This window comes from Harpegnathos saltator, unplaced genomic scaffold (genome assembly GCF_003227715.2).
Source record: "Harpegnathos saltator strain DR-91 unplaced genomic scaffold, Hsal_v8.6 scaffold379, whole genome shotgun sequence".
Lineage (NCBI taxonomy): Eukaryota > Metazoa > Arthropoda > Insecta > Hymenoptera > Formicidae > Harpegnathos > Harpegnathos saltator.
Window position 1 is genome coordinate 149,861 of NW_020230182.1, and position 13,362 is coordinate 163,222.

Below are 13,362 nucleotides of genomic sequence, written 5' to 3' on the forward strand. Positions count from 1 at the left end.
TCAGACACGCCGGCGATGGCGAGGAATCCCGCGTTTGATCGATATCGTCATTTTCGCGCTAATGTTAGCGCGCTACTGCACTTGCAATATTCCAAGTACTCGAGATACGATATCTGCGTGCGCGTTCGCGCGTTGTCGCTCGCGTGTGCAAACTGCGGCGTAAACTCGCATTATTAATTTGTCCCTTTTGAGCGCGAGTTTCTCCTAGCTTCTCTCGACCGTGCCTCCTTCCGCAGGCTGTTCCGCTCGCGGCGGATAAGACACCGATCCTCGTGAGACTTTCTCTCTCTCTCTCTCTCTCTCTCTCTCTCTCTCTCTCTCTCTCTCTCTCTCTCTCTCTCTCTCTTTCTCTACTCATCCCTAATAAAATTGTCAAAGTGGAAGTCGTCGTTTGTCAGAACTTCAGTGTTTCGATATCCTTTCGTAACTGAGCTTCGAATTTTGTTTCAATCTATTCCACCTGAACTTGAACAAGGACTCTATTCCCTTACTCTCGCGACTGTACCTCTTGTATAGGGTGGACTCGGGAAAAGGCGAGCATAAGTAGGCGTGCGAAGAAGATGTGTATGAGAGAAATTTTCGATCTTTCCGTCGCGTGTCCGCGAGGACAACAACATTAATGGGATTCCCCCGAAGCAGTACGCTCGATCAATCCACTTTGCGAGAAAAGATGAAGAGTTGAGGGAATCCTTTCAAGGACTCTGTCTCTCTCTCTCTTTTTCTCTCTCTCTCTCTCTCTCTCTCTCTCTCTCTCTCTCTCTCTCTCTCTGCCCCTCTCTCTTTTTGCGTCTAAACCGCGGTCGGCCGATTGGCTCGTCAATGCTGCAGGGAGCTACAGAACTTCTTTATTGTCCCCGTGAATGATAGAACCGACTTAATCACTGCACTCCATTATGTCGGCTAGCCCCCATATTTCTTTTTTCGCCTTCTCGATTTCTTCCTCCTTTTCCCTCTTATTCTCCCTCGCCGTTATTCCCGTTTCTTTTTCACTTTCTAATTCCTCTCAGTCCCTCGCTCGCGCATCGTTTCCTTCCCGCCCTCTCCTCGCCCTTCGTACCGCCCTCTCGCCGTTCATGATTCTTTCTTCCTCTTTACGATTGCCACTCAAAAGGTTACTGCTGCTGGGGGCAGCCCGGAACGCTTTTCTAAGACCCAATGGTGCTGGATCCCCGGCCCGATTGCTAGCCCGGGATTGATTGGCAGATAGTACGTGCCAACAGCCCTTGTAATTCCTAGGCAAACCTTTCCGGATGAGTGAAAGGGACCGGCATTGCCGAATGAAACGTTCCTCCGGTGTACCGAGCGCGGACGTGAAAATCCACCCCAATGACACGCTTAAAGGTGAACGCGTTCGTCGGGAGAGAATCGGGAAACCGACGAGTAACAGGGAATAAATGGAAATAGGACATTATGCGGAGATCGACGAAACGTGAGCCAAGCTGGATATGCTTGGCTCACGCCGTATATATATACGTATATATATATTTCACACCGAGGAGTGTTTCTCGATTTTTTATTCAAATAACAAAAGCCCGCTATCTCGTGGCTTATGAGATAATTAATTTAAAAAATAAGGGCATACTCTCTATTATTATCGTCTTATTATTATCGTTCTTACGAATCAGCTAATATCCATTCAGACGTTCTCGTGAAAAGTACCGTATCCTGACTTGCGTTACGACAGTTTGATAATTATCGAAAAAGTCACAGTCGGATTGACCGAAGTCCGGCGATTAGGTGACCGCGCGCGCGCGTAGCTTCGAGTTCTCGTTTTACGATGATAGCTCGAATCGGTTCGAATCGAATCGAATCGGGTCTAGTAATTTATCTGAGATTTAAAGGCACGTACAAAGACTGAGAAGAGTTTAGTGGACCGGAAGCGAATCACTCTGCTCGTGAGCGGCGCGACGCGACTAGAGAGCAATCCGCAAGCGAAGGGTGGAAGTCGCGGATGAAGGGTATATAAGGGGGGTGGCGGTTGAGCGGTGAGAGAGAGAAAGAGAGAGAGAGAGAGAGAGAGAGAGTGGCACCGTGATAGTCGGGCTGCTTCCCTCTCTTCCCCGTGGAATGAAGTCGGATCATATTTTTAAGATGCAATTTCGAGGGAAATCTCTTACGCGGGTAGCAGCTGCTGCTCTCGCCCACCGTTAGCCCGTTTCCTGCAGCCCTTCGCGACGTATATCCGGCGAAAGGTCGTCGCCGTACGACGAAACGGAAAGATGTAGAGAGACGAGAAGCGAGGTATGAGTCGAGGTTAAAGTGAGCGACGGAACACAGAGGGGATATGAGGCCGGGGCTGATCCCGGAAGAGACCGCGGGGGAGAAGCTAATGCACTGCGCGCGGCGCCCCCGCGGTCGGCCGTTGATAATAACCGTTGATAATATAATTACGGCATATGTACCGGAATTTTCTGACAGATTATAATCGTCGGATTAAGATATTATTAGGATGTAACTAGACGCTTCGTCGCGCGATAACTCGGAAATGAAAAGTCGCGGTCCCTTGCCGGCGATCGGCATAAACAAAATTACGATCGACCGCGGTACGCTGAAAAATGAATATCGTCGAAGGAGACAATTAGGAATAAGCGAATTAACGATCATACGAAGCGTTATTTCTACTGACAAATTTCGCGGACGATTGAGCGGGCTCTGTAACAAACGGAACGAATCGAATTATGCAAATTCGACGCCAGTGTAATTACTCCGATTTAATAATTAGTGATTTCTTGTTAGCAGAAATGTGGGAATTTCATACGTTCGAGATTTTAATCGCGATTATTAGTTTCTGTCGCGAATTGTTCTCGCGTCGTTAACGGACTTAACGGAAGTTATCGGATGGCCCCGATGTCGGGGGGAAATTAGTGCACGGCTATTCGTAATCGCGCGTCGTCTTCCTCGTCTTCCTCCCGTCGTTATTGTCCCGTCGCGACGTTCACGTGTACGCGCGATTCTGAAGCCGGGGTAACCGGTGATCGGTACGATTAGAATTCAGGAAGTGCGCGTCCGTGGCTGCCACCGATACACAGGCCAACAAAGTTTGTCACTGATAGTCTCGAATACGCCTTGGGAGCGTTCCTTTAACTTCCGACTCCGCTGCAATTGCAGCGCGCGTTAAGTGAGTGTATACACAATGCGCGACGGCGGCGGTGGCGTTCCGAAATTCAAGGAGTACCGTCTAGAATAAGCGGGCAAGCAGGCACAGCAGTCTCCCGAGGCAACTATCTAGTATGAGCCGGCACTAACTAACGTTACTTACTTGCTTCGATACGCGTTTTATGCTTGTTGCACACTTTCGCGCTCGAAATCGTGTAGTAGCGCGACTGACGTGTAACGTATAACCGTATAACAAATGCAAAATTATGCGAAATCGCGTAGAACGTTCAATTCGATTTTTGATGTAACGCGAATAATATAACGTGTCTTGGATATGCTGAAACGTGATGTTTTTTTATCGCCACAACTGCCTTTTTTTTAACATCTCATGCTCTTTGGTTGACGTATGGTTTTGGCAGTCAGCTGATCCGACAAGTTGGAACATAAAAAATTAAGATTGCCCCGCAAAACTGCACGGGTCTTTATTGATATTAATATCTTTTAACACATCGATACCTCGATTGTAATAATTATCGTTGCCTCGAGAAAAAACCACGTTAAAAAAAGGAAGAATTAATCAACATGGATGCCACGTTAAAAGAAAGGAGAAATTAATTAGAATGAAAATAAGTCGTTTGCTGTCGTCAAGAGATTCTCGTAAGATTGTCGATTTGCCGAATAGCCTCCACATAGACGAACAATTCGTAACACATAAATAGACGAAGATCCTTAATCGCGGCTTTTCGTCACTGAGAACAGCGATGTTATGTCGGCGCTTTGCCTCGCGCGTCGATATCGTCGCGAGATTGATTGCGGCGTGTAGCACAGCTCATTTATTGTGCAAATAAAGGATTTAAAGTTTTGCTGGATGCTTGATGTACGAGATATTACGCGAGGCAAAAGTGTCACGCGTCTCGACGAAGTTAGCGATGAAAGAGTCTCTTTGCACACACGGATTGCCCGTTGCGTGAGTTTTCATGTAGTCGTACTTCACTCTCGCGCACTTTTTCGAGTCAGCGTGACGTCGTAAAAGGAAAAGGAGGCTAAGGAGGAGCGCGGTGCCGCCGCATTTGCGGCTTGATGTGCACGAGTGCGCTCATTTATAAAATTCTTACGTCGTGTATCCAGATGAGCTTAGACCAGGGTGGATTGGCCCTAATATGACACTCAAAGTACACGTCATCCCCTTCCTTGATGTCCTCCGGGCTTAAGGTCGATCCGAGGTTTAACGATACTATCGGCGGATCTGCAAGCAAAAAAAATTAAAATCTTACGGTGTGTGCGTGTATGTGTATGTGTGTGTGTGTGTGTTGGGCGCTTCAAGCAAGAGAGAGAGAGAGAGAGAGAGAGAGAGAGAGAGAGAGAGAGAGAGAGAGAGAGAGAAAGAGTTTATATACATAATATTTTACGATATTAATAGAGCAGATTTCCCTCGCATCCCTCCTTCTCTTCCTTCCTTCTTGTCTTTTTCGCTTGATCATCGTGACAAATTTCTCTTCCTTTCCCTCGATTTTTCCACTCGCGCTGTCCCGCGAGTCGCGTAATCAGTCGCTCCGTCGCGGACGTCGGTGACGACGAAGACGATACGCCGGGACTGCGGATACGGTCTTTCGAAGTGGTGTAATTTCGAGCGGTAGCGCGCAGAACGGTCAGCGTAATCGAATACGTGACATGACATCATTTCCCGTATTCTGCAGTTTTTCTCGTTTCGCGAATTCCGTCGCGCGCCCGCGCTCTCGCTCGCTCGCTCGCTCGCTCCCTCCTTATGTATTTCCTGTTTGCCATTGCCGCTATATTTTTGCCAGATGTGCAGGTGCAACGGACGCAACCGGACAGATGAGAACGAACGATAAACCGTACGGAATCGAGGAATTTATCGCCGCCGAAGTAACGGCACGCCTCCGCAAAATTGAAAAAATATCTGACCGGTGCGCGCAATCCTCTGTTCACGTCGCGCTCTCTTTCCCCCTGCGTTATTTATACGTGTCGTACAATTAAAATGAACGTGCAGCAATATACGACGCCTCGCGCATCGTAAAGATGCTTTTTACTCTATCGAGCTTATCTGTGTCGGCGCTCGTGGATTTACGTCACGGCTCTGCCGCTACTATCGAGAAACGGTCGATCTAGCGTGCCGTTATCATTGAACGACTTTTCGAACTACTTTGGAAAATTAATCTCGAGACCGAAGAAATATATGTTACACCATTTAGAGGTCTGGAAATATCTGGAGAGGTCGGATTAAGTAGGGAAAAAAGCTAAATTGAAATTAAATTAAATTAAAAGGAGAAGTAAATTCTCTAATTACTTTTTTCTGGTCTCTATTAAAAAGTAGATCGTTTCTCTCATCCACACACGTTATTCCAGCGAGTCTCTCTTCTCTCCGCTTTATTCCTTCCACGATAAGTAATAATAGCTCGAATTTCGCCGCTCGCGGCCGTTATTACTCGGTTGCAGCATCAGTCACCGCGCGAGAGAGAGAGAGAGAGAGAGAGAGAGAGAGCTCCGCTGGCCGTAGATTAAAGGCGTCTCGGAACGGATGACGCGCGCGCGGAAAACTTTGGAGATTATGAGTCGCGCGGACGTCGGCCGGACCGTCTTGAACGCTCGAATCGTTTTATCGTGAAAGCGCGGAAGCTCGAGACGAGGTCTGTCCGCGACTTGAGAGATCCGTCAGTGTAAAATCCGCTTTACGTCCGTGCGATAATGGTCGCGTGGCGCGATAAAAGCGTCGTTATTATTTCTCGCACCGCGCGCGCACACACGCGCCCGTGCGGCGCGTAGATGAGCAATTACGGTCGACGGGTGTCTAGTCTTTACGACTTGTACGAAATTTATAATCGTTGTCTAAGCGTTATCGCGCTCGCGGTCGCGCGATACCGCCGTAGGATTTAGCCGCGAGCGCCGTGTAATAATAAAATAACGTGGGATAGTTGCGGCAGATACGAGTACTGCAACTCGTCCGCGATCATTTCCCGCGTCGTCGGACTATATAAAATACACAGACGTTCGCGCGCGTGTCGAAGAAACTTCCTCTTGCACTTCGCACGATATCGTGAACGCAGTTCATTCGCAGAGGAGGAGGAGGAGGAGGAGCGACCCGTTTAGGTCGGAGATGAGCGCGGGCGAGTCTCATGCCTGTTCGCGCCGCGTTCGGAGCCTCTCTTTCCACTTCTCGACCGTTGTCTCCTTTCGTTTTAATATGCGCCGAGAAGCGTACCATAACTCTCGACAGGTCGAACGTAAAGTTTATGAGGCCGGATGAGGGTAGTTACGCGATAATAAATTTCACGGACGCCTGGTAAACCGGCGCCCGTGACATGCGCGCGATGTCGCGTCGGTTACGTATAACATTCCTACGTCTCGCTTATGCCCGGCGTAATAAATGACGGCAGGGAAGAAAAAAAGAGAAGAGAGACGAGAGGAGGAGACGTCCCGTGGAAATGAGGCGCCTTCACTTTGAGCGTAATAATCCGACTCGAGATGAGAGACGCGCGTTTAGCGACTCTCGTGGCTTTGTAGAATTGCGGATCTAGGGGGAGTCGAGAGAAGCTTAGCCGGGGCTCGCGCGATTTTGCAGAGTCGCAGCTGCGTCCACTCGAAGCGACCCGGGGAGAGATGAAAAGAGCTATGAATTAGGGCGGCGATTAGAATAGATCGAAAGTGGCGCGTGCAAACATATCCATAAACGCGACCGGTTTTAGTTGAAAGCCGATTTATGGGACGGTCTGTGTCATTCTTGTCGCCACGCGTTTTTCTCCTTCGTGCGGCTGTTTTTTGTCTACCCTTTGTGGCGATTCAGATTGGGAGTTCCGGCGGAAGATCGGCGCGGGGATCGGCGGCCTCGTCGAATATTTCGGCTGTAATTTATGGGAAATCTCGCGGAGATGTTTTTATTGACCCTGTAAAAAGGGAAGAGGGAGGGAAACACGCGGATGGAGAAAAAGGGGATGATGCGTGAACGCGAGTCGAGGAGCGCGCGTCGCGGCGTGCGGAATGAAGAGGATCGTAAAATTGGTCGATTCGGGACTCGAATGAAGATGAGATGGAGCACCGTGGTTGCTGGGTAATTTCTTATTTTTTTTTTTTTTTTTTTTTTTTTTACGACACGTACGCGCGAGCAGTCGCTATGAGCGCGCGAATAAAGTCGACGAGGGAGAGAGAGAGAGAGAGAGAGAGAGAGAGAGAGAGAGAGAGAGAGAGAAAGGGGTTGGAAAGAGGGAGGGAGAAGGGAGAAACCTGGAATCGATAAACACCGTAATGTGGCCCCATTCGTCATGTTGTCGTATTCGATTTACCGCGATCAGTTTCGCGATCTGTCGGTCGTGAGCGAGTTTACGGTCCGCGAGAAATTGGAACGTTAAGGAAAAATGTAACGTGTACTCACACACGACGTCGATCTTCCAAGACTTCTCGACGAAGAGTCCGGTCACGTTTGGATTCTCCGCTCGGCAGGTGATAGATTTCCCATGATCCTCCACGCCCGGCTCGAACTCCACCGTGCTGACGGTTCGATTTTCCGATCTTTCCTCCTGCGAATCATCCGGGAAATCGTTCAAATTATTTCTTCCTTCTTCCTCTTTTTTGTTTTGTCTGTTACGCTGCCTAGCAGCACTCGGTCGCTCGCTTACTTGCAAATTGCGCGAAAAACGGCGACTTTACGACGCGCGACTTATTAGATCGACATATCGTCGCTCATACAAGTCGGGCTTACAAGAGCGCCCAACTCGATAAAATAAACGTCATATAACCGAAACGTTACGCCGCTCATCGCGCTACATCGTCGCGTTTTCATAGTTGAGAGACACCGCGCGTCTATTCCATTCTGTCCCTGTCTATCCGTTATCGCTATGTACCCCGTCGGCGGAAACTTTTTATTTGCCATGCGGATGCAAATAGCAAATTCAAACAGTTGAGGTCACGGCGCTTACGCGAGAGTAGGTGGAGGAGGAAGAGACGACAGCGACGACGACGGCGGCGACACCGGGAGAGAATTAGCACACGTGCTAGTTCGGGGTGTGTGCGCGCTTTCGCTCAACCGGAAGTCCTAGTTGCCAACTGCTGTATTCTATTCAGGAATCCAGCAGGGTGGCAGCTGAGTGTCGGGCTTCGATCTCTCGGAAAGGCGTCTCGCAACTCGTAGTTTCCATCTCCGACGAAAAGTCGCCCGGGTCGCACGACCACGACAATACGAAGAGTCGTTGATTGAAACGTCGCATGCACAAGTCGGCGGGCGGATAAGCGCCGAGTGCGTTTTGCAATTTTGCGTTTTGCCGAAAAATTGAAAATGTTACACACATAATCGTGTTCTTTCTTTCTTTTTCTTTGATTCTTGACGGTAAAATTATAGCAATCGGCCATTCCTATGTCCTATGCTCATCTATCCCGGATTTTACCCTATATTCAGTAATCTGTAATTTTTCCTCTTGCCACAGCGCTCTTAGAGGGTTAATCCCAAAGTGATAATAAATGTATTTATTTCTCTCTCTCTTCCCCCCGCCCCTCTGTTCTTCGCATTAACCTACTCCTCTTTACAACGCTTCATTTCCACAAAACGTGGAACGGGAGGGGACCGCCGCGCCCTGTCTTCCCTACTTGTTAGCTGCTTCGCGCTTTAATCATTATGCTAATCGCATAACCGCTGTATAGGTCGAATTTCGTAACTCCATGAATACGTAATGTTATCGGGAATGTCGATAAATATTGATTATTATTTCATTTTCCTCTCCTCGCGCTTAGCTGCTCTATATTTCCGATTGTTTGCCGCTCGGTTACGCGGCGCGCGTAACGATACGATATTTATAGTTAATAGTAATGCCAACAGCATAAATCGCTGATGAGATGGCTCACGGAACTGTATCGATAATAGTCGCGCGCGATATCGCGCGTCGAAATGAAAGAGTCACGGTTTTGTATCGATCATCAAAGGTTTCCATTGAAATGATGCGACACCGCATCATATTCGGCACGTCGCGAAAACATGCCGGCGCTCTTATTCCGCTGATGTATATAAATTCTACATTGTACATTGTACATTGTAACATTGCATGTTACGCTGTAAAGCAATCTTAATATAATGAGAAATCTCGTTGATTAACCGCATCAGTTCGAAAAAACGCGTAGCTCCAGTCGCCGATGAAAAATATCGAGAGCGCTTCCGTCGGTTACTCTCTATTTCTCCCCACGACCCCTCTCGCTCTCTCACCTCCTCTCTCTCTCTCTCTCGCGTTTGCGTGAACATTCGCTTCTCACGACGTGAGCTCACAATATCCTTGTATTTTAAGCGAATGGTCAAGTACAGGCGCAATTAAAGCGCGCCTCTCTTTCTCTCTGAAAAAAAAAAAAAACGATGGGGTGCGTATTGAAAGAATTAATGGAATTATGCTGCAACACGCGCTCAGTTCCAATCGTATCGACTTGCCTCGCTCCGCGGAGAGAGAGAGACGCACTAGAATCGGTGTGGATGGGTATAATTTAAAAAATAATAATTTCACGCGTCGCGCGCAGCTCTCGAGCGGGCTTTCGAGCGGGCTTTCGAGCGGGCTTTCGAGTGGGGTTCCCACGCGATATAATTTTATGGCGCAAGGTGGCGAGCGAAAGAGAGAGAAACAAACAGAGAGAGAGAGAGAGAGAGAGAGAGAGAGAGAGAGAGAGAGAGAGAGAGAGAGAGAGAGAGCGGAAGGAGGAGGAGGGGGAGAAAGAGACAGAGCGGCGTGGCAAAAAAGTTGGGAAAAAGCTGATTTGACGGTGCTCGTCGTAGTTAATTTCGATTATATTAAGTGCCGCGGACGGAACGTAAGCAACCGTGATAACATCTGTCGGGAATTCGTCCTCGAGCGACTGGCCGGCTCGCGCGAGCGACGACGTCGGAAGTGCTCCGAGTGCCGCCGACGTGGCGAGAATCTTTTCTAAGCAGCGCGAATTCCGGTCCGTGCTTTCGTTTATTTTCCGTTCATCGAGAAGAAGCAAGCGAGAGAGGAAATGAAAGAAGGGGAAAAAGAGAGTGTAGAGAGAGAGAGAGAGAGAGAGAGAGAGAGAGAGAGAGAGAGAGAGAGAGAGAGAAAGAAAGAGAAAGAAAAAGATCGCGAGAGCTTGCACAGACGCTCGGTCATTTCGACGTGGCATTTGATTTCAAAGCACGCCACTCGATAGTCCTCGGAACGGGGTTCTTATCCACTGTTGCTACTTCGAAACTAGATTTTGTTTCAAAGAGTGCCGGAGTTTACTCGGTAACTGAGAGAGAAGGGAGAAGGGACGCGGGGTGTCTCTGGATTCTTCCGACGGAGTGTCGCGAATCGACGCGAATGGCGCTGTAACAAAATATACTATCAGCTATCCGAGAAAGAGGAAAGGAGAAGGGAGAATCAGTGCCAATTACCTCGGGTCAAGCGAGATCGATCATGAAATCGGAACGAGGAAGCGATTCGTCGAATTCAATCATTGCGAATCTATCACGAGGAGATGCCGCGAATATTTCATTGTTACGATCACGAGCCCGGCGAGAAGAAGGAGGAGTCGGGCGAATGATATTCTCCTTTTCTCGCGCGTATATTTTTCCCATTCGATCGTCGTCGAGGACCTCCACTGTCATTTAACGTTCACGCTCGCGCGACGTTGACGCGCACGTTACGCTACGACCGCTACGACACACGACGGCACCGCGCGTGTGGCATCCGCAATCATTTGCACACCGCTAATCAGCGGGCTGAGGAGGATGGAGTTTTCGCTCGCTCGGGGAATATTGTGGAGCCCCGATACACGGAGACGCCAAAACGTCGTTAAGCACTGCGCTCGGAGGTTGTTAATGAACTACGTGAAATTAATTAGGGCCGCGTGTCACGGCGACGGAGAGACAACGCCGGCTTCGTAGAGCTGCACGCGCGCGAGGAGAGCTGCTCTGCTCGCTCGGCCCAGCAGCCAGTCAGTAGAAGTTGCAGTTCTGATTCGAGATTATCGATAATGCGGGCCCCTCAGGGCCGAGCGTATCTAACTATCGCGAGTCGAGAGCCAGCTTGGTGGCGTATTGGCCAGCCAAGTTGGCCGACGTTCGACGTGACCGACCGGCTATTTCCATCCGAGTCTAAATGCGAGTGCGGCAAACTTTGTGGCACTTTGTGGACGCAGAGGGAGTCGTATTAAGAATGTGTGATCGTGATTCAAGTGTCGCCGACACTTGACGAAGACACTTGAACAAGACGAAAGAAACAACGCGGAAAAATAAGATAATATCTTGGCGATGATTGGCGCGAAAGGATTAGAGATTTAAAACGAGAACTCTCTCGTTTTCTCACGGTTGCTTACGGATACTTACTTAAAGATACATATTTGGGGTAATCTTTGCTCCTTGAGTGAAACGTTGGATATTTTTGTTGCGTTTTGACGTAGACGGCAAGACATGGATACTGGATGAATGGACTGACCTACATTGTGTTTGCCTTTCACATTTTAAAAGACACGACGTTCAAAGTCGATATCGCGTGTATCCGGTATTTTCGAGCTCGCGGGCTTGAAAGTTTAACCGATGCAAGTCGAAGCACGATGCGATTTAATATTGCGTGCGCGCGCGCTCATCTGTTTTTCGATGGTGGAAAGTAACGATTTACAAAAGAGAAAAGGGGGGAGGGGGCGGGGAGAGAGAGAGAGAGAGAGAGAGAGAGAGAGAGAGAGAGAGAGAGAATTTAATTTTCATAAGTACGCGGTGATGCGCCCTCCTCATCGAGCTGACTTTTCATTCATTATGTCGTGATTAATAAACGGCGATTCCCCGCGGAAAGGGTACGCGTTGCTCTTCTACATTCGGATGTAGTTTAACAGGTACTCCAGGAAGCCGGCAGTAATGCGCTCCCGACGATACATACATTATCGGGTAATGTTGAATATTCCCAGCGGCCCAGACGCGGATTTTCGCACTGTGCGTCCGCTCTTGTGACGACCGCATCCAGCGGAAACAGCTTTTACCTCGGTAACATTTTGACGAGTATTACGTAATTCGCAGTCACTATGCCTCGAGGAAGTTTCCGGGTACGTGCCGCTCTCGTAAGGACGTATCTCGCGTCTTCCGCTCGCAGATTGGAATTTTAACTTTGTCCCGTCAAATCGGACCTAAAATACTTGGATTATATTGCGAGGAAACGGCGAGATCGGCAGCAAATTTCCACGTGACTCTACAGTTGAAAATGGGAATTCCATTTCTCGCGAAAGTCGTAGCGCTCCGTTCCCGTTCGGAAATGTTGCAACATCGATGCAGGTTGGGCACAACTTTGGCACCGGTTGTCCGAGCGCGTCATAACGAAAAACAGTCAAAATCGGCGAGTCTCAAATTTCGCTAATAAAGCGGCACGCTATTTTCTCCGATGCGCGACTTCCCGAATTTCCACACGCACGCATCTTTGCGCGTCGGATACAACGGATAAATTCATCTCGGTATTTGCAAGCACATCAGGATATTAGCTCGACGTTTATCAAGATATTAGCTGACACTCCTCCGCTCCTTGGCGGCGCTCGTTTTAAGTTAAACGCGATGAGCAAACATCACCCTTCCGCCGGGCTCTCGCTCTCGTCGGCGTCTCGGCGCCGCAGAAGAGAGACGTGAATGCAAAGTGGTTGTTCGCTGGTGGGATCGGCTGTGAATCGGTACAGCTTAATTGGCAATTAGCATGCCGCCAATGAAAATATCTGGGGTCGACAGGTGTGGCTGCTTAATTCAATCGGCGCGTCTCGAAAGCTCCAATCTCAGTCGCGCCATCCAGCGACACCGTCGCCGTGGCCGTCGCCGTCGCCGTCGCCGTCGCCGTCGCCGTCGCCGTCGTCGCGGTCGTCTCGCCGTCGCCGTCGCTTTCAACCTCCTTTCCGATTCGCTTTCAACCCGCTATCACAATCGGATGTGACTCGAGCCCAGGCGAATCCAATCCGTTCGAGGAGAGTACCAATTCTTTATTTGTCCCCGACTCACTCTCTCTCTCTCTCTCTCTCTCTCTCTCTCTCTCTCTCTTTTATCCTTTCTATCGCTTCCCCTTCGGACTTCCTGTCTCCTTCTCTCTCCATCTCATCCTTCTTCTTTGTCCCTTCGTCTCCCCGGCCCTTATGACTCTGTTCCTCCTCTCGTGAGAATCTCCCCCGAGGGGAAGATTCGCCAGCAAGGGGTGTAGTTATCGGTTCCCCGGGGCGTTTCGATCCTCTACCCCTCGTGCCGCCACCCTCGTAGCGGTTGAGCGAGACCGCGTCTTTTCCTCCCGACAGGCCTCCCGACTAACGCGTCATCGGACA

General features: G+C 49.3%; 1 protein-coding gene across 1 annotated transcript in view; it reads right to left on the minus strand.

Annotated features, from left to right (window-relative positions):
- The window catches only part of LOC105186095 (nephrin), a gene marked incomplete at its 5' end in the record, with an annotated part of 105,477 nt that overhangs the window by 33,965 nt on the left and 58,150 nt on the right, over positions 1-13,362 (minus strand). The window contains 2 exons of the mRNA XM_025300578.1: positions 4,212-4,342; positions 7,484-7,628. Coding sequence (XP_025156363.1) covers positions 4,212-4,342; positions 7,484-7,628 — 276 coding nt within the window. The remainder of the gene's footprint in view (positions 1-4,211; positions 4,343-7,483; positions 7,629-13,362) is intronic.